The 22,787-nt window shown below is 44.3% G+C and overlaps 1 protein-coding gene across 6 annotated transcripts in view; it reads right to left on the bottom strand.

Moving 5' to 3' along the window:
- FRAS1 (Fraser extracellular matrix complex subunit 1) overlaps positions 1–22,787 on the bottom strand; it is a 741,777-nt gene that overhangs the window by 9,741 nt on the left and 709,249 nt on the right. For 5 of the 6 annotated variants that reach the window (XM_033963431.1, XM_033963422.1, XM_033963450.1 and 2 more), the window contains 7 exons: positions 13,116–13,330; positions 11,654–11,804; positions 8,875–8,982; positions 5,206–5,365; positions 4,151–4,267; positions 3,586–3,752; positions 415–620 (listed from right to left, as the gene is read on the bottom strand). In XM_033963431.1, coding sequence (XP_033819322.1) covers positions 415–620; positions 3,586–3,752; positions 4,151–4,267; positions 5,206–5,365; positions 8,875–8,982; positions 11,654–11,804; positions 13,116–13,330 — 1,124 coding nt within the window. The remainder of the gene's footprint in view (positions 1–414; positions 621–3,585; positions 3,753–4,150; positions 4,268–5,205; positions 5,366–8,874; positions 8,983–11,653; positions 11,805–13,115; positions 13,331–22,787) is intronic. The other variant, XM_033963441.1, reaches the window with a different exon arrangement.

Raw genomic sequence — 22,787 nt, 5'->3', positions numbered from 1 at the left:
CCAGCGTCTGCTAGCCCGGGCAGCCTCGGGGCTTTAGCTAGCCCGGCCCTCTTCGCATTATCGAAGTGGGCTGGCCTAGCAAATGCCCCCCAGCTGCTTGATGAAACCGCGGCTGCTGCCGCTGCTGGTCCAGGGGTGAGAAGAAGAGGCATCCTGGCAGTGGCAACGTAGTCAGAAGGCAGAAAGTCAGCCGGCGTCGGAGGTCAGGGCAGGAAATCAGCTGAAGTAGTCACTACGCATGCATGGCATGGAGTCATGGATGCACAGAGTTTGCGCATGCGCGCTAAGGGTTTTATTATAGCGGATATCGTATATACACACAGATTTATGTATCAAAAACATTTCAACTTGAAAATCTCCCTCATCCCATTCTGTTGATAGATCAGGAATTACACAAATGAATAAATGACACACCAAAAGAAGAAACCTGTGCTTCAGATGTTTGTAGGGTTGAATGCATCCATACTGAGGGCCTTCATTATAAATTGTCCCAGTGGGGTCAAAGAAAGGCACGTGACCATCTTTACCGGTGCACAGATAGACCTTCTCCAGCTGCAGCCTGTAGGCAGAGTTCAGATTCTGGTCTGGATTCCACAGTACCCGCCCAAACAAGGTTTGACCTGCAAAGGTTACAAGGCACAGTTAAAGCTGAAAGAAAGAAAGAGAAGAAATCCACACCCTGAGTTCTTGCAGATGGTAGATTAGATTTTCCAAGTTGCCTGTAATAAGTTAGAAACATACAGGTCAGTTATACAGTACTAGTCTTTAAGCCCGTTACATTAACGGGTGCTAGAAAGCAGCCCCCTTTCCCTCTCCCCCTCCAGTTCCTCCCTAACTGTCTCTCCATAGCCCCCCTTCTGTCTTCCCCCTAAGTAAAATGATCTGCCTCCCAGCACACCCCTCCCCCCGAAGCAGCCTCCTTTCCCTCTACCCCCCAATTCCTCCCTGACAGTGTCTCCGTGGTCGCCCTTCTGTCTCCCCTCCCAAGCAAAGCTGTCTGCCTCCCAGCACACCCCTTCCCCCAAAGCAGACCCCTTTCCCTCTACCCCACCAATTCCTCCCTGACTGTCTCTCCGTGGCCCCCCATTTTGTCTCTCCCCCAAGCAAAGCTATCTACCTCCCAGCACACCCCTCCCCCAAAGCAGATCCCTTTCCCTCTGCCCCTCCAGTTCCTCCATGTGTCTCCGTGGCCCCCCTTCTGTCTCCCCCCCCCAAGCAAAGCTGTCTGCCTCCAAGCACACCCCTCCCCTAAAGCAGGCCCCTTTCCCTCTCCTGCTCCAGTTCCTCCCTATCTCTCTGTGGCCCCCCTTCTGTCTCCCCCCCCAAGCAAAGCTGTCTGCCTCCAAGCACAGCCCTTCCCCAAAGCAGGCCCCTTTCCCTCTTCCTCCCTCTTCCTTCTTCCCAGTTCCTCCCTGTCTCTTCGTGGCCCACCCGATTTTCTCTTCTCGCGGTCTGGCCAGCTCCCCTAGTCCCTTGCCGCCGCCGCCACCCCCTTCCCTTCCCGCGGTCGACAAACCTCTTGGCTCGAGCAGCGGACGCAGCACTGTAAATACGCTGATTCGCGGCCTCTACTGCCCCGATGTGCTCTTCCGTGTCTCTGATGACGTCATCAGAGACACGGAAGAGCACATCGGGGCAGTAGAGGCCGTGAAGCAGCGTATTTACAGTGCTGCGTCCGCTGCTCGAGCCAAGAGGTTTGTCGACCGCGGGAAGGGAAGGGGGTGGCGGTGACGGCGGCGGCAAGGGACTGAGGTAGCTGGCCAGACCGCGAGAAGAGAAAATCGGGTGGGAGGCTCAACGGGGATTGGGGGGGGAGGGATGAAGACGACGACGAAGACTGAGCCCTTGCTTTCTCCCTAGCTCCCAGTACACCGCGATCTAGAGAGCAGGGAGTGCAACGGTTGCGGCTGGAAAACAATGCGGCTGTGAAGCGGTAAAGCTCGGGACTCGCGCATGCGCACGTCTGCAAAGCCACGGATATACATCTCACGGAACAGGGATTTCAGATCACGCAGATCTGAGTGCGCATGCGCGTCTAGCGTTTTATTATATTAGATGCCTATGGAATTCATCAAATGTAGTAGGTGCCTAGAGTTGGTTAAGAGGCCTTTTTAAATAATTTTTATGTGAGCTTCCTACAGTATATATTCACAGTTGATTGGTTATTTAGAACAATACTCTTTTACATTCATCTCAATCAGGCTTTTGTCCTCTTTATAGAACAGAGACTGTTTTAGCATCCCTTTTAGACTATTTTTTTTATTTATTTTTCTATACTGTTCTCCCAGGGGAGCTCTGAACAATTTACATGAATTTATTCAGGTACTCAAGCGTTTTTCCCTGTCTGTCCCAGTGGGCTCACAATCTATCTAATGTACCTGGGGCCATGGGGAGATTAAGGGCTAGATTCACTAAAGTCAGCGATTGTCGCTAAAACTGTTTTCACAGGTTTAGCGACGATCACTGCTAACCGATCAGATTCACTAAACGGCCCACCGTGTGTTTTTCTCCTCAGTCACCCATTTTCCGATCCGGCCATGCAAATTAGTAAAACCCCATGCAAAATAGCCAGGCGATCGATTCACTTACATTGCTTGGCTATTTAGCATTGGGTTTTACCGATCCTAAAACCCGACTACTGTAGACCTGTCGGGAACTGTGTTACTGACAGGTCTGCCTGGGGTTTTTTCCCATTTCTTTTCAATGGCACAGATATTTTGCATGTATTGCACACACAAAATATCTGTCCCATAAAAAAAAAGAAAAAAAATCTCCTACTTCTGCCGTGGGCCTTCCCTAATAACTACCGACAATTGCGCACCCCCCCCCCCTCCCCTTGACAATCATGGCAACCCAACCTAAAACAAATGGAAGGAGGGATACTTACTCCCTCCTGTCATGAAGGACCTCCCCCCTACCCCCTCAAAAAAGGCAGGAGGGATGCTCACTCTCTCCTGCCATAAAGGCGCCCACTCACTCTCTCCTCTCCCCTCCCCCAAAAAAGACAGCAGGAGGAATGCCCACTCCCTCCTGCCCGGAAAGACCTCCCCCCGAAGAAAAAGGCAGGAGGGATGCCCACTCCTTCCTGCTACCGGAGGCCCCCTTCCATGCCCTGTGCTCCATACCTTAAAGTTGGGAGCAGGAGGTACTGAAAACACCTCCTGCTCCTTTTCCTGTGCGCGATGACACTGGGCCTTAGGCCCCTCCCCGGTGCATCATGTGCCAATCAGGGACTTCCTTAGGAAGGAGCCTAAGGAAGTCTCTGATTGAGTCCTGATTGGCCTTAGGCTCCTTCCTAAGGAAGTCCCTGATTGACTCAGATGCCTCAGGCCCTTCCCAAGGGTACTCAACTCGAACCTTTTGGAGGCAGATCTCCATGAAAAAATTTCCAAGAGGTGAGTGACAGAATACGCTGCTGAACTACATTTAGGTAAACAGGTGCCCAGTTACAAAGATAGTCAATGGGAAAGGAAGATTTAAACTCTGCACTCCCAGGGACTTTCTTTATTTTATACCTTGGCACTCTGACTGCCTCTCCCAATGCCCTTCCGTCTCATCTTCTCTGAGAGCCACACAAAAGCACACCTTTTGAGAATGCTCCTTTGTAATCCATTTCAGCCAGGGACATTTCAGTCTTGGTGGGATCCAGCAGGAACATTTTCTCGTTGTTGCAAAGGTGGAACTCTGTGTTCAGAGAGTACACAACAGGAACTGGGCGGTTTGTTTGCTGGAATGCAATTGGGACCAAAAACCTAGAGCAGAGGGAGGAGAAATGTCTTGGCTAAGAGTGGCTTTGCTTCATTTCAGTTCTTAGTGACTGCTTTACAGGAGCAGTTTGAGAATAATTTTCTATCCCCTTGGGTAAAACAGGGACAGAATATGTCCCCCCCCCCCCAAATGTTACTCTTAGTGCTTCTTAATGTAAACTAATGTGAAAATTAAAAAACAAAAACAAAAAACCTGGAACCATACGACTGTGTACCAAGATCTGAAGGAAATTTGGAAAGGATTTGCAACTCACGGGAAAAAAATTTTACAGTAAAATTAAACAATGAAAAAGGTAAATGCTGCTGTTGGTCTTCCCTCTCAACTCATGTGCTGCATATTTTTAATTTGGCTTCCTCTACTGTTAAAAAACGTTTCTCCCAACCTTTCTGGAGCATGCGCTGTGCAGGCCAGAGGCTTGTCTCCCGGGTCTATCCAGGGTTGTGTGGGCTGCACTGTGCAAGGAATTAAGTAAATCGTGTACTCTCCGGAGTAGTCTTTCCTGGGGAGAAAGCGCAGAAAATGGCTGTTACTTATCTTATACTAATTCTTATATCCAGCAACTACCTTATACAGGTTCAATGTGAGTCATGTCTTGCCAAAGAAACTTGGACATCTCCAAGGAAATACAATTTTGTTTAAAATTAATTATAAACTTAGGGTTCCTTTTACTAAGCTGCGCTAGCGGTTTTAGCGAGCGCTACATTGCCACGCGCGCTACACGCTAACGCCTCCATACAGCTGGCGTTCGTATTTTTGTGTAGCATGGGGTTAGCACGCGCTAGAAACACTAGCGCAGTTTAGTAAAAAGAGCCCTTAGTGCCCCTAATACAAAGCCCATAGAAATTGAATGGGCTTCAGTGCATTTACCATGGCAGCTTTTGTAAAAGGGGCCCTTAATTCTTCAATAAATTTTTTTTTAAATAAAAAATCCCCTTTTTCATCAAGCTGCACTAGAAATTTTTAGCGCGAGCTGGTGATGTAAGTGCTCTGACACTCATAGAAATTCTAAGAGCGTTGGAGCATTTATTACACCAGCCTGCGCTAAAAGCCTCTAGCGCAGCTTGATAAAAGCCAGCCAAAGTTTTAAATTCTCAACTAAACAGGTCATAATCTGGTATACTTCTCATTCCATCAGGAAGGGAATTTCACATTGTTGCTGTCTGATAAGAGAAAGATGCCGAAAAGAGCCTCTTCTCTTTAACCAGTGACGATCAATTGAATAAAAGGGACCAGTGAAGTGAAGCCTGACTAGATAAAGTAAAGAATGACCTTCTAAAATTCTAAATGCTAAATAAATAAATGTACTCTAAAATAAACTCTTGCCTCCAGAGGCAACTAATGGAGCTCAACAAGCAGCGTTGTTACACTACCCGATTTCCTGGACGCAAAAATAATTTTAGCTGCCACTTGTTGAGTTGTCTGTAATCTCTTTCTTACCTGCTATAGGAACTGGTGGCCCTCCAGAGCTGATACGGTGAGTCAAAAGTCTGAGCACGCCACACAGGCTGAAGGTCAAACTCAATACCACCTAGATGATCGGGAGCAATTATAACAGACTTCTCATCTGGAAGGGTGTGGTGCTCCATCACAAACTGCCCTACAACGAGGGAAGACCATCATGAATACAAATAGATATCCAAAAAAGTAATGCATGTTTTGGGGACTGTGGGATCAAAGTATATCAATTGAACCCCAGACTCCCACTCTCCCAGGCTAAGGATGCTTAGCTAGAATGCACAGACTGTATTTCCCAGGACATCATAACTGCATGCATTCCTCTTTTCTTTAGTGATGCTTAACCCAATCCTTGCTCTGTCCCCTCCATCCCCAGATATTCTGCAGTTCGGGATATCTGAATGAACATACATAACAATGTGCTGGCATACATCTAATATTCAGTGCACTCAGTGTGAGGCCTTGCTGCAAGGAGTTGAACAGCATTGCAGATTTTATCCTATCTCAAGAAGACACTACTTGAGTGTTTGGAATGCAATTGGTAGATGACTACAAAGTACAGTAAAACCTTGGATTGCAAGTAAGTTGGTTTGCAAGTGTTTTGCAAGAAAAGCAAAACATTTTATTAAATTCTAACTTGATATACAAGCAAAGTCTTGCAATACGAGTACATATAGTATATACACATCACAACTGAGCCAATGGTTCTTCTCTCTCTTGACGCTGCAAGAGTGTAGTGACTGTTCTAAACAAGCAAAGTCTTTGAATATGAGTATATGTAGTATACACGCGTCACATCATTACAAATGAGCCGATGGTTCTTTGCTCTCTGATACTGCAAGAGTGTAGTGACTGTTCTAAATGAGCGAGGTCTTGCAATACAAGTACGTATAATATTTTGTATTAAAGTTTTTGGGTTGTGGAACGAATTGTCTGCATTTCCATTATTTCTTATGGGGAAATTTGCTTTGATATACGAGTGCTTTGGATTACAAACATGCTTCTGGAACGAATTATGCTCGCAAACCAAGGTTTTACTGTATACATGTTTAGCTATAGTGAAGTATGCTAAATGTCTGTTATTTTCCACAATAAAGGGCTCCTTTTACTAAGCTGCGATAGTGGTTTTAGCGCGGGCTGAATTGCCACGCGCGCTAGACCTTAACGCCAGCATTGAGCTGGCGTTAGTTCTAGCCGCGTAGCGTGGGGTTAGTGCGTCCTAAAATCCTGCGTGCACTAAAAACGCTATCGCAGCTTAGTAAAAGGAGCCCAAAATGCAGATATTGAAGGTTCATTTAATAAAATACTGTTAGATGTTTTGCATCAATATCAATGTATCATTGCTGAGTGTGAAAGCATAAAAGTTACAGCTATAATACCAAGAAATTTGCTCTATTAATCAAAAATAAGAGCAAATTTTAAGAAAAACAGAGTTTTATGTAATCAGTGTCTTTGAGGGACCCCAGGATGGGCTTTAAAAATTTTTTTAAAAATAATTTTCTGATCAAGCACATGGGAAAAACATCAGTTTGCACTGATTTTCCAACATCAAGGTTTTCTGTGACAACTCTAACATTCATAGATGGATATCTTGAAAATCAGCTTTTGGGAGAAGGGATCAGGTTTAAGGTACCAGTTTCTGCAGGGTCTGCTAATGTTTTGGAGTTAGAAATTTAAAGTGTTCTGGAGCTGATGCCGGGAGTTTCCATCTCTTCTCATAAATGAATTATTCCACTGTGCACTGGAACTTTAATGCACAAACACTAGGAAAAAGCAGCCCTACCACACTTGTCTGGGGTTTCTTAGGGCCCCTTTTACAAAGCCATGGTAGCAAGTTCCAGTATGCCAAAGGTGACGTAGTCCATAGGGCTGTGTTTCATTTGTTGTGTAGGAATCGCTACTGTGACTTTATAAAAGGGGCCCTTAGCTATTTCGGGTTAAAATCCTCAGCTCAGTCAGGAAAGCAAAAAGAATGTTAGAAATAATTTGTAAAGGAGTGGAAAATATCATTACACCTCTAGAAGTGGTGCAAAAATGGGTGATCAAAGAGAGAATGACTCCCATGTGAAGAAATGCTAACCAGGTCAGGACTTTTCAGAATGGAGTAGGGATGGTGTCAGGTCAAAAGCGCGCCGGGACAAAGGCGCGCGCAGACAATTGAGTGCAGCACGGAGGCGTGCGCCAAAGAAAATTACTGTTTTTAGGGGCTTCGATGGGAGGGGCGTGGGGGGAACCCCCCAACTTTACTTAATACAGATTGTGCCGCGTTGTGGGGGGTTTGGGGGGTTGTAACCCCCCACATTTTACTGAAAACTTCACTTTTTCCCTGTTTTTAGGGAAAAAGTTAAGTTTTCAGTAAAATGTAGGGGGTTACAACCCTCCAAACCCTCCACAACGCCGCCGCGATCTGTATTAAGTAAAGTGGGGGGGGGCTCCCCAACAAAACCCCCTGTCGGAGCCCCTAAAAACAGTAATTTTCTTCGGCGTGCGCCTTTGTCTTGCGCTCAGTTGTCGGCGCGCGCCTTTGTCTTCCACGATTATGTCTATGAACCGTAGGGATGACTAAGAGGGGAAACAACAGAGGTCTACAAAGTCCTGAGACAGTTTAATAGGGAAAAAGTTATTATTACCCTCTGAAACAGTACTTGCGGACACTCCATGAAACTAAGGACTACTTTTACTAAGGTGCGCTAGCGTTTTTAGCGCACGCAGGATTTTAGCGCGCGCTACACTGCGCGCTATATGGCTAACACTAACACCAATTTAACGCTGGCGTTAAGGTCTAGCGCGCGCTATTCCGCGCGTTAAAGCCCTAACGCAGCTTTGTAAAAGGAGCCCTAACAGAAAGAAGATTTAAACAAATTGTCAAAAGTAATTTTTTTCTTTCAACGAACAACGAAGCAAGGGAATTTGTTGCTGGAGGATATAGTGAAAGCACCTAACATAACTGAGTTTAAACAAATTATTAGAGGACTACCACTCATTCCTGAAGTGGGCACTGCAAGGAATGGATCTGTTCTTTGGAGTCTACTGTGTACTTCCTCATGACCTGTATTGGCCACTTAAGAAACAAGATGTTGTTTTGATGACCTTTGGTTTGACCCAGTATGACATATTTTAGGATCTTGAGAGGAGTTGAACAGACAGATATACACTTCTAATATAAAGAGCACCATCAAGTATGCTTTACTGGTTTTGAAAGGAAATTCTACTCCAGGTCCAGGTGTGCTCTTGAGTCAGAGTTGACTCCTGGTGATCATACATTTAGAGACAACCCCCCCCCCCTTGTGGTTTTCTTGGTAAGATACATGAGTGGTTTCCCACTGCCTTCTTTTTAAGCGTAGAACGGTAAGTGACTTTTCTAAAGCCACAAGGAGCTGCTGTAGGATTTGAATCTGGTCCTTCTGGTTTCCAGCTTACTGCTTGAACCATTAAGCTGCTCTTCTACTCCATATATATACTATATGGGGATTTTTCAGTCTCTCAAATCCTGTCATTTTTGGTAGGCATTCTTACAATGCATCATATAATCTTTGTTTTTCTTTGGCCTGTCTTATCACTGAAGAGTGAAAAATATTTCTGGGTGTCAAGAAAATGAGAGAAATAGTCCATAAACCTCTCTGGGAAAAGCTGCTGTGTTCAGCATCTTACCTCTGAATTTGGCATGAGTTTTAAACTCAATTACAAGGCGGCCATCTTCCCTGATGTAGATCCTTATAATCTGAAGCCTAGCAGAAAGAACACTGTCTGTCTGAATCCCTGCAAGACAAGAGGAGGAGATATAAGCAAAATGAAAAATTATGGGAATTTCTTTTCAATTCTATACAGAGCGCCACAAGACAGGTGACTAACATTTTAGGTAAAACAGCAATTACACGTCACAATGGGGGTCAAAATGGCAGGTAGGCATATAAACGTCCTTAGATGCAATTCTATAACTTGTACCTAAGTGATATAGCACATAACTGATAAGATGGCGTTCACATGGTAGGGTGATGGGCATGTTATAAATGTTCTGACTACTTAAGCCCCCGTTTTGTTGAAAACCAATTAGGTGTCTAACTGTGAATTTAGGCACACCAATTTACACCTGCAATAGAGCAGGTGGTGCCCAAAAGCTGACTTATGCTATTATTTTATAATGGGTTAGTTGCACAAATTTGCTGTTATAGAGATTGAGAGGGGACATGATCGAAACATTCAAGATAACGAAGGGAATAGACTTAGTAGATAAAAACAGGTTGTTCACCCTCTCCAAGGTAGAGAGAACGAGAGTGCACTCTCTAAAGTTAAAAGGGGATAGATTCCATACAAATGTAAGGAAGTTCTTCTTCACCCAGAGAGTGGTAGAAAACTGGTACGCTCTTCCGGAGGCTGTTATAGGGGAAAAACATCCTCCAGGGATTCAAGACAAAGTTAGACAAGTTCCTGCTGAACCGGAACGTACGCAGGTAAGGCTAGTCTCAGTTAGGACGCTGGTCTTTGACCTAAGGGCTGCCGCTTGACTGGACTGCTGGGCACTATGGACCACTGGTCTGACCCAGCAGTGGCAATTCTTATGTTCTTAAGTGGCCAAATTTTGGGCACCTAACTTTCATTACCCTTTATACAACTGCTCCCCTCCATATGACATATACCCTAGAGAAATGCTTCTCAACCATATCCTGGAGGCAGTGGCACTGTAAGGATGAGAGGCACCCGGGGCGGTGGCACCCTTTCTCCCCCCCACCCCCGCATGTGTGCCTCCTACCCATTCCCCATACCTTTTTAATTTCTCCTGTGCGAGCAGCATGCCCATGTAGACTCTGGCTTGCCCTCTGACATCACTTTCTAGGTGTGGGTCCCGAAAGTGATGTCAGAGAGAGTGCCAATGCCAATGTGGGCAGTAACCTCGTGCCGGGGAAGTACAAAAGGGATGGGGGAAAGCAAGAGACACACACGGCAAGAAGAGGAGTTGGGGAGGGTGCCGAGAGGAGGAGGGGTGCCGCACCCTCAGTAAGACTATGTCCTGGGTGGACCACCCCTCCCCCCCTTTACTACACCAATGCCTGAAAGCACACCAACCCAGTCAGGTTTTCAGGTTCACCACAATAAATATGCATGAAATAAATTTGCATACACTGAATATTCACTGTGGACTGGCTACAAGTGCCTCAGGAAAAGGCTGAGAAGAACTAATCTAAAGGCCTTATACAGCAATCCAGGTTGCCAAGCTACCCAGCTCCAGGAGGGAGATTTTCATCCAGTCTTGGATTTCCACAACTCCATCCTAGTGCATTATGGGACCTGCAGTGCTGATTTTAAGGGGATAGAATCAGGGACTGTAAGTACCAAAAATGTAAATTCAAAACCAGGACAGACCAAAAAGCCTGCCTCCTGGACCTAAGTAACTTGGGAACACAGAGAGCACATTGTCACCTGACAGTTATCTAAAATAAGTTAAATATCTTAAGCCAGTGGTCTCAAACTCAAACCCTTTACAGGGCCACATTTTGGATTTGTAGGTACTTGGAGGGCCGTAGAAAAAATAATTTATGTCTTATTGAAGAAGTGACAATTTTGCTTGAGATAAAACTCTTTATAGTTTATAAATTTTTCCTTTAACTGTATTTTTTTCTGCAGCCCTCCAGGTATCCTATTTTTTATGTGGCCCTCACAGTTAAAGTTTAACATCTTTCCTTTCTCAGAACTGACACATTTCAATCACTATATTGAAAATAAAATCATTTTCCCTACCTTTGTTGTCTGGTGACTTTATTTTTCTGTGCTTTTAACTATGTTTCCTGATAAAGGGGCAATTTGAGGCCCTGCAACCGGGCTTGGTTGGACCTGGTTATGAGGTTTTGTAGGAATACTGCTCTCCTCGCTTTTCAACAGACCAATGGATGAATTTTCAAGCTAAGTCTGAGTTTTTTGTTAGGAGTTGGCTGGGGGACTCTTTCAGCAGGACATCCTGCTTTACTTATGCACTTGTGTGAATGATGAATTTTTAATATCTCTGTTTAAGTTTCAACACTATTAATTACTTTGAGCACACGTGAGGTGTCCAGTGATGGTGTGCGGGCAGAGGTTGCTTAACCTGTGCCTTGTTGTGTAAAGCGCTGGAGAATTCTCTCTCTTCGCTGTCCTCTCACACTGAGGACACCCCGTTTCACATATTAAATTCAGTTATTGCTTAATTATTTATTGTCTTTTCATTAATGCTTAGGTATGTAGGTTGGTCCCCTTTAAGAACCCATTGACTTTTACTGCTTTTTTGTGTGTGTATCTTTTGAAGTATCTATAGCAGTTATACTTGGAGAACGTGTGTTATGTTTTAAAATTTACAGCAAACTTGAGTCATATTTATGGAACAGAGCCTCTTGCCTAAGAGAAGTATGCCATGTGATGCCCAACCCTTGAATAAGGATGAGGGAAATAAGTGAGATACCTGTCCTCCAGAGAACAGTGTCATAGAAGAAGGAGAACTCCATCTCAGTGTGATGTTCCAGGGAGGCCCAGCCTCTAGGAGCTGTCACATAAATGTAGGAGACATAGAGGGGCACATGCACAGTCAGGAAAGACTGAGCAGAATCCCGTACCTGTGCAACACAAAACAAAGGGAGACAAATTAGTAAGATCTTCTTCTGAGAACATTCACAAAGGGTAGGCATGAGCTTATGTGTCCATGTGAATAATGAAGCACAGAGACCCCAGCTCTAAATTATTGAAGCTGATATCCTGAATGTTGATAAGCTGAACTAGAGCAGTGGTTCCCAACCCTGTACTGGAGGACCAACAGTCATTCGGGTTGAGTAGCCCTAATGACTATGCATGAGCGAGATTTGCATATAATAGCAGGCAACAGACATGCAAATCGAATATGCATGGAGCAGATTTGCATGCCTGTTGACTGCCATTATATGCAAATCTCGCTCATGCATAGTCATTAGGGCTACTCAACCCGAATGACTGTTGGTCCTCCAGTACAGGGTTGGGAACCACTAAACTAGAGTGTCTTTCGGGTAGGCAACTCCCTCAGCTGTATCACATGTGGAATCAGTTCTGTCACCTTTCCCTTGGGTATTTACGCTTATCATATATTCAATACTACCAATGGCATAACAATGAGGTTGTTAAGGTCTGCCACTGTCTTACATGCCTTATAGATTACAAAGAGTACAATGAGTTATTTGTAAGGGCTTCCAAGAATCTGTCCTCTCGAGTTCTGCGATTGTCATTATTTGAGAAACATCACCTCTGGATGCTATGGCCAAGAAATCATCTTTCATAGATATGGAAAATGGCCAGAAAGACTTTGCATCAGCTTTGGAGACATGGCAAAAGGTTTATATTGTTATTCCCTAATGCAATGATATAAATTTCACTCAAGCAGCCCCCTGTAGCAAATGGTGGTGGTGGTGGGGCATTTATGAAGCGGGCCCAGTGACCCCACACTGTGGTGGTAAAGGCAGAGTGTTGCCACACTGTGTCAATCAGTTTTCTCTAATTAAATTATTTCTGCCAGGTCCTCTGGCAGCTAGAAAAGAATCTAAGCTTCTCACCTTCCACTGAAGAAAGCTGGTGGAAGGCAATGTGGTAACTTATTAAAAAGTAAGTAAAATATTTGCTGCACTTTGCCTCCTTTAAGCTTTGGTGGTTGATAAGGGTGATGGAGAGTCCATCCCAATCCCTTCTTTCTGCACCACCATGGGGACTCCTTATCTGAACTTATATTGCTTCCCTAATGGTTTAATTCCAAAGTGAGACAAGTTAAGGACCAGATCTTGTGAGGCTTTCTATATATATAATATGTCGGTGGAGAAAGTTCTCAAGGAAATGTACTACAAGGCTTTTTGTGTTTCTTTATGTAGAAAGGTACACATTCCTTTCAGTTATTTTATACATGCTACCTGAAAGTCCGCAGTTACAGATCCCCCACAGACGTCGATGAGCTCTGTCATGTCATAATAGGCGTCGAAAGTCCATAGGCAACTCTTCAGGTTCAAGTGTTTATAAAGCTGGATTGTCTTGGGTTCCCTCATGCTGGGGTCAAACTGGTATGGGCGATCGTAGCCAGGGCCTAGAGCAATGCTGTCATAGGTCACCTCATCCAGGAATCCTGCTTCTGAACCAAAAGGGGGGATGGAAGGGAAAGAAACCATGAGAGAAAAAAAGTGAAAAACTAGCACTTGGGAAAGCTAGCACATGTTCAGGAGGAGCCAAAAGGTTCCTCTTAAAGCTGGAGGAGAGCTCCGTTTTGGAAGAAATCACCATAAGTGTGCCCGCATGCCCTCTGCTTGTTTGTGGAGAATCACCTCACCACATGTTCTTCTGAAATGAGAAGCACATGTGGATAAAGCTACAGCCTCAGCACCCTGAGGTTATGGGTTCAAACTATGCACTGCTCTTTGTGACCCTGGGGAAGTCACTTAATCCTCCATTGCCCCAGGTACATTAGATAGGCTGTAAACCCACTGGACATTTGTTGGTAGTGGGGCAAATTCTATAAAGAGCCTCCTAGTTTTAGGTGGCAAATATGCACTTAAATGTTAATATTCTACTGATTTTCCTACATACGTGAACACATATGAGCACCCAAAATGCAGAAGAGCGTTCACCTGGATGGACAGGGCTCATAATTATGAGTGTGCAGATGATAAAAGCTCTTATAATGTATACACATTCTTTTACAATCTATGTTCCTTCTAGGTCCCTTATGCTAGTATTCTATATAGAAAAGTAGGTATCTACATTGCTTTATAGAACAGGCTCTAAATAGGCATGTTCTTGACTCCTACATCTCACAAAATTTCCCTTAGTATGCACTCCTTGTGGCACACAGAGAAATGGTAACTGAGCAAAAGCAGGACACTTATGAACACCACTGCCAGGCCAACAATTTTAATGATAGACATTACTGATCCAGGGATTCAACAATAAAATCAATTAATTTGTCTTTGCTTCTGGTGATAGCTTAGGGCTCCTTTTCCGAAGGCGCGCTAGGGCCTTTACACGTACAATAGCGCATGCTAAAATTCCACGCATGCAATCCGCTACCGCCTCCTCTTGAGCAGTGGTAGTTTTTTGGCTAGCGCGCGCTACAGCGCGTGCTAATTTTGTGCGTGTGCTAAAAACGCTAGCACACCTTTGTAAAAGGAGCCCTTAGTTTCCCGCTCAAGTTGCATTCTTTTCAGTGGTGCTCTTCTTTTAGAAAATATTATGAATGTCTAAAATGGAAAGAAAAAGGAGAAAAGTCGCAGTTATGTGGGGCCACCTTACATATACTCAGTGGCGTAGTAAGGGGGGGCTGGGGGGTTGGTCTGCCCTGGACGCCATGTTGGTGGGGAAGCCAGCACCCCTCCTCCTCTCTGTCCCCGCCTCTTCCCAATCCTCCCCTCGCCAGGCGCACTCCTCCTTCCTTTCCCCTATACCTCTACCTGTTCACTGCTGCGAGCAAAATAACGTGTTCCTTGTGACTGCATTCTCTCTTCTGCTGATGTCACTTCCTATCCGGAAGTGACATCAGTGGGAGAGACAACGGGGTTATGAAGAGCACGTTAAAGTTTTGTTAATCATGGCGGTGAATAACTAGAGGTACAGGGAAAGGGAAGGGGGGCGTGTGTGCGGCAGGAAGGAGTTGGGAATGAACAGGGGGGTGGCGAAGAGGGCAGGGTTCCACTTGCCCTCACTACGCCACTGCATATACTTGAGTGCATGGTGCTACTTCTCCATGTGAATATAAGTGGCTGGGGCAGGGGAGAGGGGATGGTTATTTAGTGCTGTGACACTAACATTGTATTACAGGGAAATAGTCACTGTTTGGATATTGCTTGAAGAAACTATGCTCTATTTTTCCCCTTGGGGGAAGCGAAGGGCTGTGGAGTTGTAAGCAATTTTTGGGTTACTGGAGTCAGTCGGTGAAAATGTGCACACTCCAACTCCAACTATTATGCTTAAACTTCTTATTTTACAGCCAGTAATTTGATTAATCCATTTTTTTTAGGATATGTTTTACTTTTAGAAAATATTTTGATATCAAGTTCTCTGATGATTACAAAATGTAATATATTTTAGGATATACAGTGGTACCTTGGTTTACGAGCATAATTTGTTCCAGAAGAATGCTTGTAATCCAAAGTACTTGTATATCAAAGCAACTTTCCCCAAAGGTCATAATGGCAATGCTGACAATTCGTTCCACAACCCAAAAGGTGCCAAGGAACTGGGAGGAAGTGGCGAGGGGTGGCCCAGGGGTGTTTATCTGTCGGGTGCTGGGTGCTGCAGCGCCACCTCAAGGAAATGCCTCCTCCGTCCACCAGCTGCTACAAAACCCCTAAGCCCACACAGTGCTACATTTGAGTTACAATGAACCCCTCAGAAAACTGGGATTGTTCACCCTCGAGAAGAGAAGACTGCGAGGGTATATGATAGAGACTTTCAAAATACTAAAAGGATTCGACAAAATAGAGCAAAAAACATCGTTATTCACATTGTCAAATGTGACTTGGACAAGGGGACATGGACTGAAACTGAGGGGCAACAGGCCCAGGACAAATATCAGAAAGTTCTGTTTCTCACAGCGAGTGGTGGATGCTTGGAATGCTCTCCCGGAGGAGGTTGTGTCGGAGACCACCATTCCAGGATTCAAGGGCAAGTTGGATGCACACCTTCTTGCAAAACACATTGAGGGATACGGGTAAACAAGGTCTTTAGCAGGGAACACCGGGATTGGCCTCCGCGTGTGCAGGTCGCCGGACAGGATGGACCTAGGGTCTGATCCAGTGAAGGCATTTCTTATGTTCTTATGTTCAGGGGGATACCTCTTCCATCTGCCGGCCAGCCTTCCATACCAGGTACCTTCCGCACCATGTTGGAGAGCCTCTTAGCCCACACAGTCGAGCGCCGTCCCACTTGCACATTGTGTATGATCACGCACAACGTCGATGATTGACGTTGTGTGTGATCATACACAACGTGCAGGTGGGATGGCACTCAGCTGCATGGGCTCTGAGGCTCTCCAACATGGTGCGGAAGGCACCCGGCGTGGAAGGCTGGCTGGCGGACGGAAGAGGCATCCCCCTGAACTGAGCTGCCTGCAGCTGTAAGTGCTTGTTTATCGGGGCAGTGCTCGGTTTGCGAGACAAAAGTTTGCTGAGTGTTTTGCTCGTCTTGCAAAACACTCGCAAACCATGTTACTCGCAAACCGAGATTCCACTGTATATTATATTTGTAATATATTTCTTATTTCACAGCCAGTAATTTGATTAACCCATTTTTTTTTTAGGATATGTTTTACTTTTAGAATATATTTTGATGATTACAAAATGTAATATATTTTAGGGTATATATTATATTTGTAATATATCTGTAATATATTTGTAAAATGTAATATATTTTAGGATATTTATATTGGTGAATGTGGCACCTAGAGAATGACATGGAAACAAAATTTGTCTCCATCCCTGTGAACTCTGTTCCTGTCCCTGCGAACTCTGTCTGAGCCAATCTGCACAAGCCATGAATAGTTAAGATTTTATATTGAAATCATTTTATTAAAGTATATAAAAAAATTCTGTACAACTGTCATTTTACGAGAACAAGGATCAACAAAACCCCCGTCTCCCCTCCCCTCCCACCTTACAAATAACGAGACAACTGAACAAGCCAAATTATTACAAAATGCTACATAGAAAAAACACCAAAAAAACCCCAATCAAAGCAAAAAGATACTTCAAAGAAGATCCCGATAAGCAATTTTTGGATCTACATAGAAAAAATCATGTTAACAGAATACCTCGGTCACATACACAGAACACAAATGCCAAATCCATAATAGCTCACCAAAAATGATAAACATAAATTAAACCAAAATCCCAAGAAGCCATATTTTGCATGTAGTACAACACCTACACAGATACATAAATAAAGGAGTCAGAGTTGGAGTAGAGATACCATAATAAAGGACAGCCCTGGGCGAGGGGTTTCTAGTATTAGACTGCCGCTCTTTAAGTAAGTTCAGAGCTGCTTCCAGATGACATGAGGACTTAGTCCAAAACAGTTCACTCTACTGAAACCTGGCTAATGTTGTGGGAAGCAGTTAAATTTCATTATTGCCACAAAATGATGTGCTATTTCATGGATTGTGTAATTAAGAATTATTTTTTTGGCAAATAGCTGCTAGCTATTGCAAATATTTTGAGAGCAAGAGTGGAAAAGGGTCTTAGAAACCAGCTCAGAAACCCACATATAAATAAACTTATTCTGAGTTTTATCAGTTCCTGATTTCAATCATTGACCACTCTGTGATTTTTCTTTTTTTCTTTATGTATTCATTTTATTATGTTTTAATTTGGTTTAATGCTCCCAATAAAGTTTCTAAATGTATTAAACTATCTATGTGCAAACTCAAGGAAACATTTAAGGAAAAATTTGGGCAAGGACTTACCCCCTCTTCTACGAAACTGCGCTAGCAGTTTTTAGCATGGGGAACAGCACTGAATGGCCTGCGCTACTCCCGATGCTCATAGAGTTCCTATGGGGGTTGGGAGCAGCGCGGGCCATTCAGCGCAGTTCTCTGCACGTTCTTTGCGCTAAAAACTGCTAGCACGGTCTCGTAGAAGAGGGGGTTAATGTCAGCTTTTCTTCAGTGCTTTATTGTGGATTTATGAGAACAGTGGCTTATTTTTGTTTGTGATTTAGGGCTCCTTTTACTAAGGTGCTCTATGTTTTTTAGCATGCGCTAAACGCTAAGGCGTGCATGCTAGTCTTTTGACGCCTTAGCGGATAGCGCACACTTAGATTTAACGCGTGCTAAAACTTTTAGTGCGCCTTAGTAAATTAGTGTCACAGGCATATGCGATTTAAATGTAGTCTCGGCTCATTTTTGAACTTTGAAGACATTGAGTCTGCACAGAGACAGTTCATTTAGGGCTCCTTTTACTAAGCTGTGGTAGCGTTTTTAGCACGCGCTAACCCCCGCGCTACACGGAGAAACTAACACCAGCTCAATGGAGGCGTTAGCGTCTAGCGTGCGCTTCACAGCTTAGTAAAAGGAACCCTAAGATAGTTTATGATCAACTACATAGAGTAAACGACATCTTTAAATTTTTCCTTGAGTTTGCACTCAGAATAAGTTTACCTTTATGTCAGTTTCTGAGCTGCTTTCTGAGACCCTTTTTCCATTCTTGCTCTCAAAATATTGGCAATAGCTAGCAGCAGCCGTATTAAAGAACTCGATTTTGCTAAAACTTTGGTTTATTAGGGGGTTCTATTTCCATTTCTTTATTTCTTTGAGTAATTAAGAATTTCCCAACTTTATATTAGGCTCTATTTCTTTATGTGGAATCTTTTTTTATTATTAAGGAACAAATACAGTAACAGCAATGACGTGAACATTCCAATAATTCCTGGTTAATAAACACATGTTCTCTACCCCTACCCTCTCAAACCTTCCCAGTATCCAGAATTACAGACAGATGGTATAAAATAGATCCAGAATACCAGGAAAAATATATAAGCATGGTCATAGAAACATAGAAACATAGAAGATGACGGCAGAAAAGGGCCACAGCCCATCAAGTCTGCCCACTCCAACAACCCTACCCCCTTGAATTTACCCCCCTAGAGATCCCACATGTGTATCCCATTTCCTTTTAAAATCCTTCACGCTGCTGGCCTGAATCACCTGAGGTGGAAGTTCATTCCAACGATCGACCACCCTTTCGGTGAAGAAGAACTTCCTGGTGTCGCCATGAAATTTCCCACCCCTGATTTTCAGCGGATGGCCTCTTGTGGCAGAGGGGCCTTTAAAAAAGAAGATATCATCCTCCACCTCAATACGGTCATCAATGAGTACAGGAAAGGTCCCCCCCCCAACAAGGCAATCAGCCACAAGAGAGATCAATTCCAGAGGCTTTGATTCTTATAGCCTCCAGAACTACTCCCCTCCCCCCAATCTAAAAAAAAAAAAAGCCAAACCGAAGAGGTCCTGTCCCTCCCCAACCAGGCCCAGTGCCAGCCCTACCACTACAATGTGTTCAGTATGAGGCTCCGGCTCCTGGGTTTCAAGGAATCAAGATAAACACTCCAAGTAAGCAAAAATTGCTTCCTTCTCTTAGAACAGGGGTGTCCAATGTTGGTCCTCGAGGGCCGCAGTCCAGTCGGATTTTCAGGATTTCCCCAGTGAATATACATGAGGTCTATTTGCATGCACTGCTTTCATTGTATGCTAATAGATCTCATGCATATTCACTGGGGAAATCCTGAAAACCCGACTGGATTGCGGCCCTCGAGGACCGACATTGGACACCCCTGTCTTAGAATATCCCTCTATAGCTCGGGCTTCCCAGAGTACCAGGGTATGAACCTGACTCCTCCATTGCCAATAGGATAGGCTCTATCTTTTTTTAAGCTCAATTGACTTCAACACTGAATATAAAGAGAGGAAATAATAAAGTAATTCTCCCAACATGGACTTCTACTACTACGCCATCCAAACTATCCTGGATCAAGTTTTATGAGTATTTAAATTAATGGCATAGACAGATGGCTAATTGAGCCCAAAGTGGGTGGACATGAAAGTTTCTCTTTGCCCTTGCCCTCCTCTCACTCAAATATAAACACCTGAGCTGGAAGGGATCCCCAAGACCTACAATTTGAAGGTCTCCTCCTCAAGCAGCCAGGACTCTTTTAAAGCTTGGCAGTTGTATCCTTGAGTTAATGCTGCCGCCAACCCTCCCCCTGTGACAATCCTGCAACCCCGAGGCTTGTCACAGAGAGATTTGGTAAGAGTTACAAGCCCAGAGACAGAAGGGCGAACCAAGTCAGAGCCGGGGAGGGGGGGGAGTAAGTCAGCTGACTATTCTGTGGACTCAGAAGGAGAAAGGGAAGCAGGTCCAGAAAGCTGGGACTGCTCTGATAATGTCCTGAGGTCAAACAGTACATAAGAACATAAGAAACGCCTTCACCGGATCAGACCAAGGTCCATCTAGTCCGGCGATCCGCACACGCGGAGGCCCATTTAGGTGCTCCTTTTTGGAGATCCGGTTTTCCCGTATCCCTCAATATGATCTGCAAGAAGGTGTGCATCCAACTTGCGTTTGAAACCCAGCACAGTATTTTCTGCCACCACCTCCTCCGGGAGAGCATTCCAAGTGCCCACCACTCTTTGTGTGAAACAGAACTTCCTGACATTTGTCCTGAACCTGCTACCATTTAGTTTTAGGCTATGACCTCTTGTTCGCGTCACATCTGAAAATGTCAGTAATGCTGCTTCCTGGTCAATTTGATCAAATCCCTTTAATATTTTAAAAGTCTCTATTAGATCCCCACGCAGTCTTCTCTTTTCGAGGGTGAACAGTCCCAGTTTTCCGAGGCGTTCCATGTAGCTTAAATTCTCCATGCCTTTGACTAGTTTCGTAGCTCGCCTCTGTACCCTCTCCAACAGAATTTTATCCTTCTTAAGGTATGGAGACCAGTGTTGGACACAGTATTCTAAGTGTGGTCTAACCATTGTTCTGTAAAGTGGCATTATAACATCTTCCGACCTACTCGTGATCCCCTTCTTAATCATGCCTAACATCCTATTTGCTTTCTTCGCCGCCGCCACACATTGAGCTGATGGTTTTAGGGTTCTGTCTATCAGTACCCCCAAATCCCTTTCTTGTTCGCATTTGGCTAATGTCACCCCCGACATCTTGTATTCATGTTCTTTGTTTTTCTTTCCCAGATGCATCACCTTGCATTTGTCTATGTTAAAACTCATCTGCCACTTTATCGCCCACGTTTCCAGCTGATTTAGATCTTTCTGAAGATCCTCACAGTCCCTCTGAGAGCCAACCGCCTGACATAGTTTTGTATCATCCGCAAACTTGATTATATTACAAGTTGTTTCCTCTTCCAGGTCATTTATAAAAATATTAAACAAAATGGGATCAAGAACCGAGCCCTGGGGCACGCCGCTGGTCACCTTTTCCCATTCCGAGAATTTCCCATTTATGGTTACCCTCTGCGTTCTGTTCTCTAACCAATTTCCGATCCATCCGTGCACTTCTCCTCCTATTACATGACTTAATTGTTTACTCATAAGCCTTGCGTGCGGAACCTTGTCAAACGCTTTTTGGAAGTCCAAGTAAATTATGTCCACTGGATCTCCACTATCTATTTGCTTGTTAACCTTCTCAAAAAATTGAAGTAAAATTTGTCAAACATGACCTCCCTTTCCTGAAGCCGTGTTGACTATCTCTCATTAGGTTGTGCTTATCCAAGTGTTTTACAATGCGGTCCTTAATTAGTGTTTCGATTATCTTCCCAGGAACCGATGTGAGACTCACCGGTCTGTAGTTTCCTGGTTCACCTCTTCATCCTTTTTTGAAAATTGGAATGACATTTGCTATCCTCCAGTCATCTGGTACTTGCCCGGTTCTAATTGACATGTTAGCTAGAGATTGTAGTAGTTCACCAATTTCTATCTTAAGTTCCTTTAAAACTCTCAGGTGAATCCCGTCTGGTCCAGGGGATTTATCACTTTTTAGTTTATCAATCTGAAAGTAAACCTGGTCCAACTCCACATTTATTGATGTTAGGCTCTCCTCTATGCCTCCGGTGAATACCCTCCCAGTGTCTGGCATTGTTGTAGTGTCCTCGTTTGTGAAGACAGAGGCAAAGAATGAATTTAACCTATCAGCAACCTGTTTGTCTTCTTTGATTGACCCTATCATTCCTTGGTCGTTGAGAGGGCCCACAGTTTCTCTTGCTGGTTTCTTCCCTTTTATATATCTAAAAAAGGGTTTAAAGTTTTTGTTTTCTTGCGCTATCTTTTCTTCATAGTCTTTTTTGGCTTGTATTACCGCTTTATGACACTTTTTCTGGTCTATTTTGTGACAGTTCCAGGCCTTATTTTGTGACAGTAAACATTGGCCTTATTGGTTTGCAGATTCTGCGAAGCAGAAGGCAGCACAGCAGGGTGCCTTGAGAACAGTTGTTCAAGCCAAGGGAAGAAAACGTTCTCCCCTGCAGCAAAAGGGGAGTGGTTTCTTCCCTCAGCTTAAACGGAGACTCTGTAATGAGCTAAAGAGAGCAGGAGGAGAAGCAGGCAGAGGAACGGAAACCAGATCGGGGAGGAGCCCCAGGACAGAGGAAGGAGCTCTGTGGGAGTCTGTGCCGACTAGGGAGCAGTCAAAACCACTGGCAGTGAATGACTGGGTCATGGAAGAGGACCAGGTTAGGAGCTTTTCTGTTGATCCGTGTATGCCTGAACCTATGGTGATAGAGGACAGTTATAATCTCCCTGAATCTCAACCTGAAGGAATGGAGATTTCCTAGCCTTGAGAAGTGTGATAAAAAGGTATCTTTCCCACTTACCTTTTCTACCTTATGTTAGGGGAACTGTGAAGGTTGAGGCAGAAGTTAATCCCTGGAAATATGCCTGTGTGAATCATAACAGTTTATGCATGTGGCTTCAGCCGTAGCTCAGCCCTCCACCTATCCCCCCTAGAAATTCTCTACACCTATGCTGATGACATCCTCATCCTCCTCAAGACAGACTCGAACCTCATTAACCTCGCTGAGAACATATCCGCATG

Source organism: Geotrypetes seraphini, chromosome 1 (genome assembly GCF_902459505.1).
Source record: "Geotrypetes seraphini chromosome 1, aGeoSer1.1, whole genome shotgun sequence".
Classification (NCBI taxonomy): Eukaryota; Metazoa; Chordata; class Amphibia; order Gymnophiona; family Dermophiidae; genus Geotrypetes; species Geotrypetes seraphini.
The sequence above is the reverse complement of the archived record's forward strand: the minus strand, read 5'-3'. Positions and strand labels throughout refer to the sequence as shown.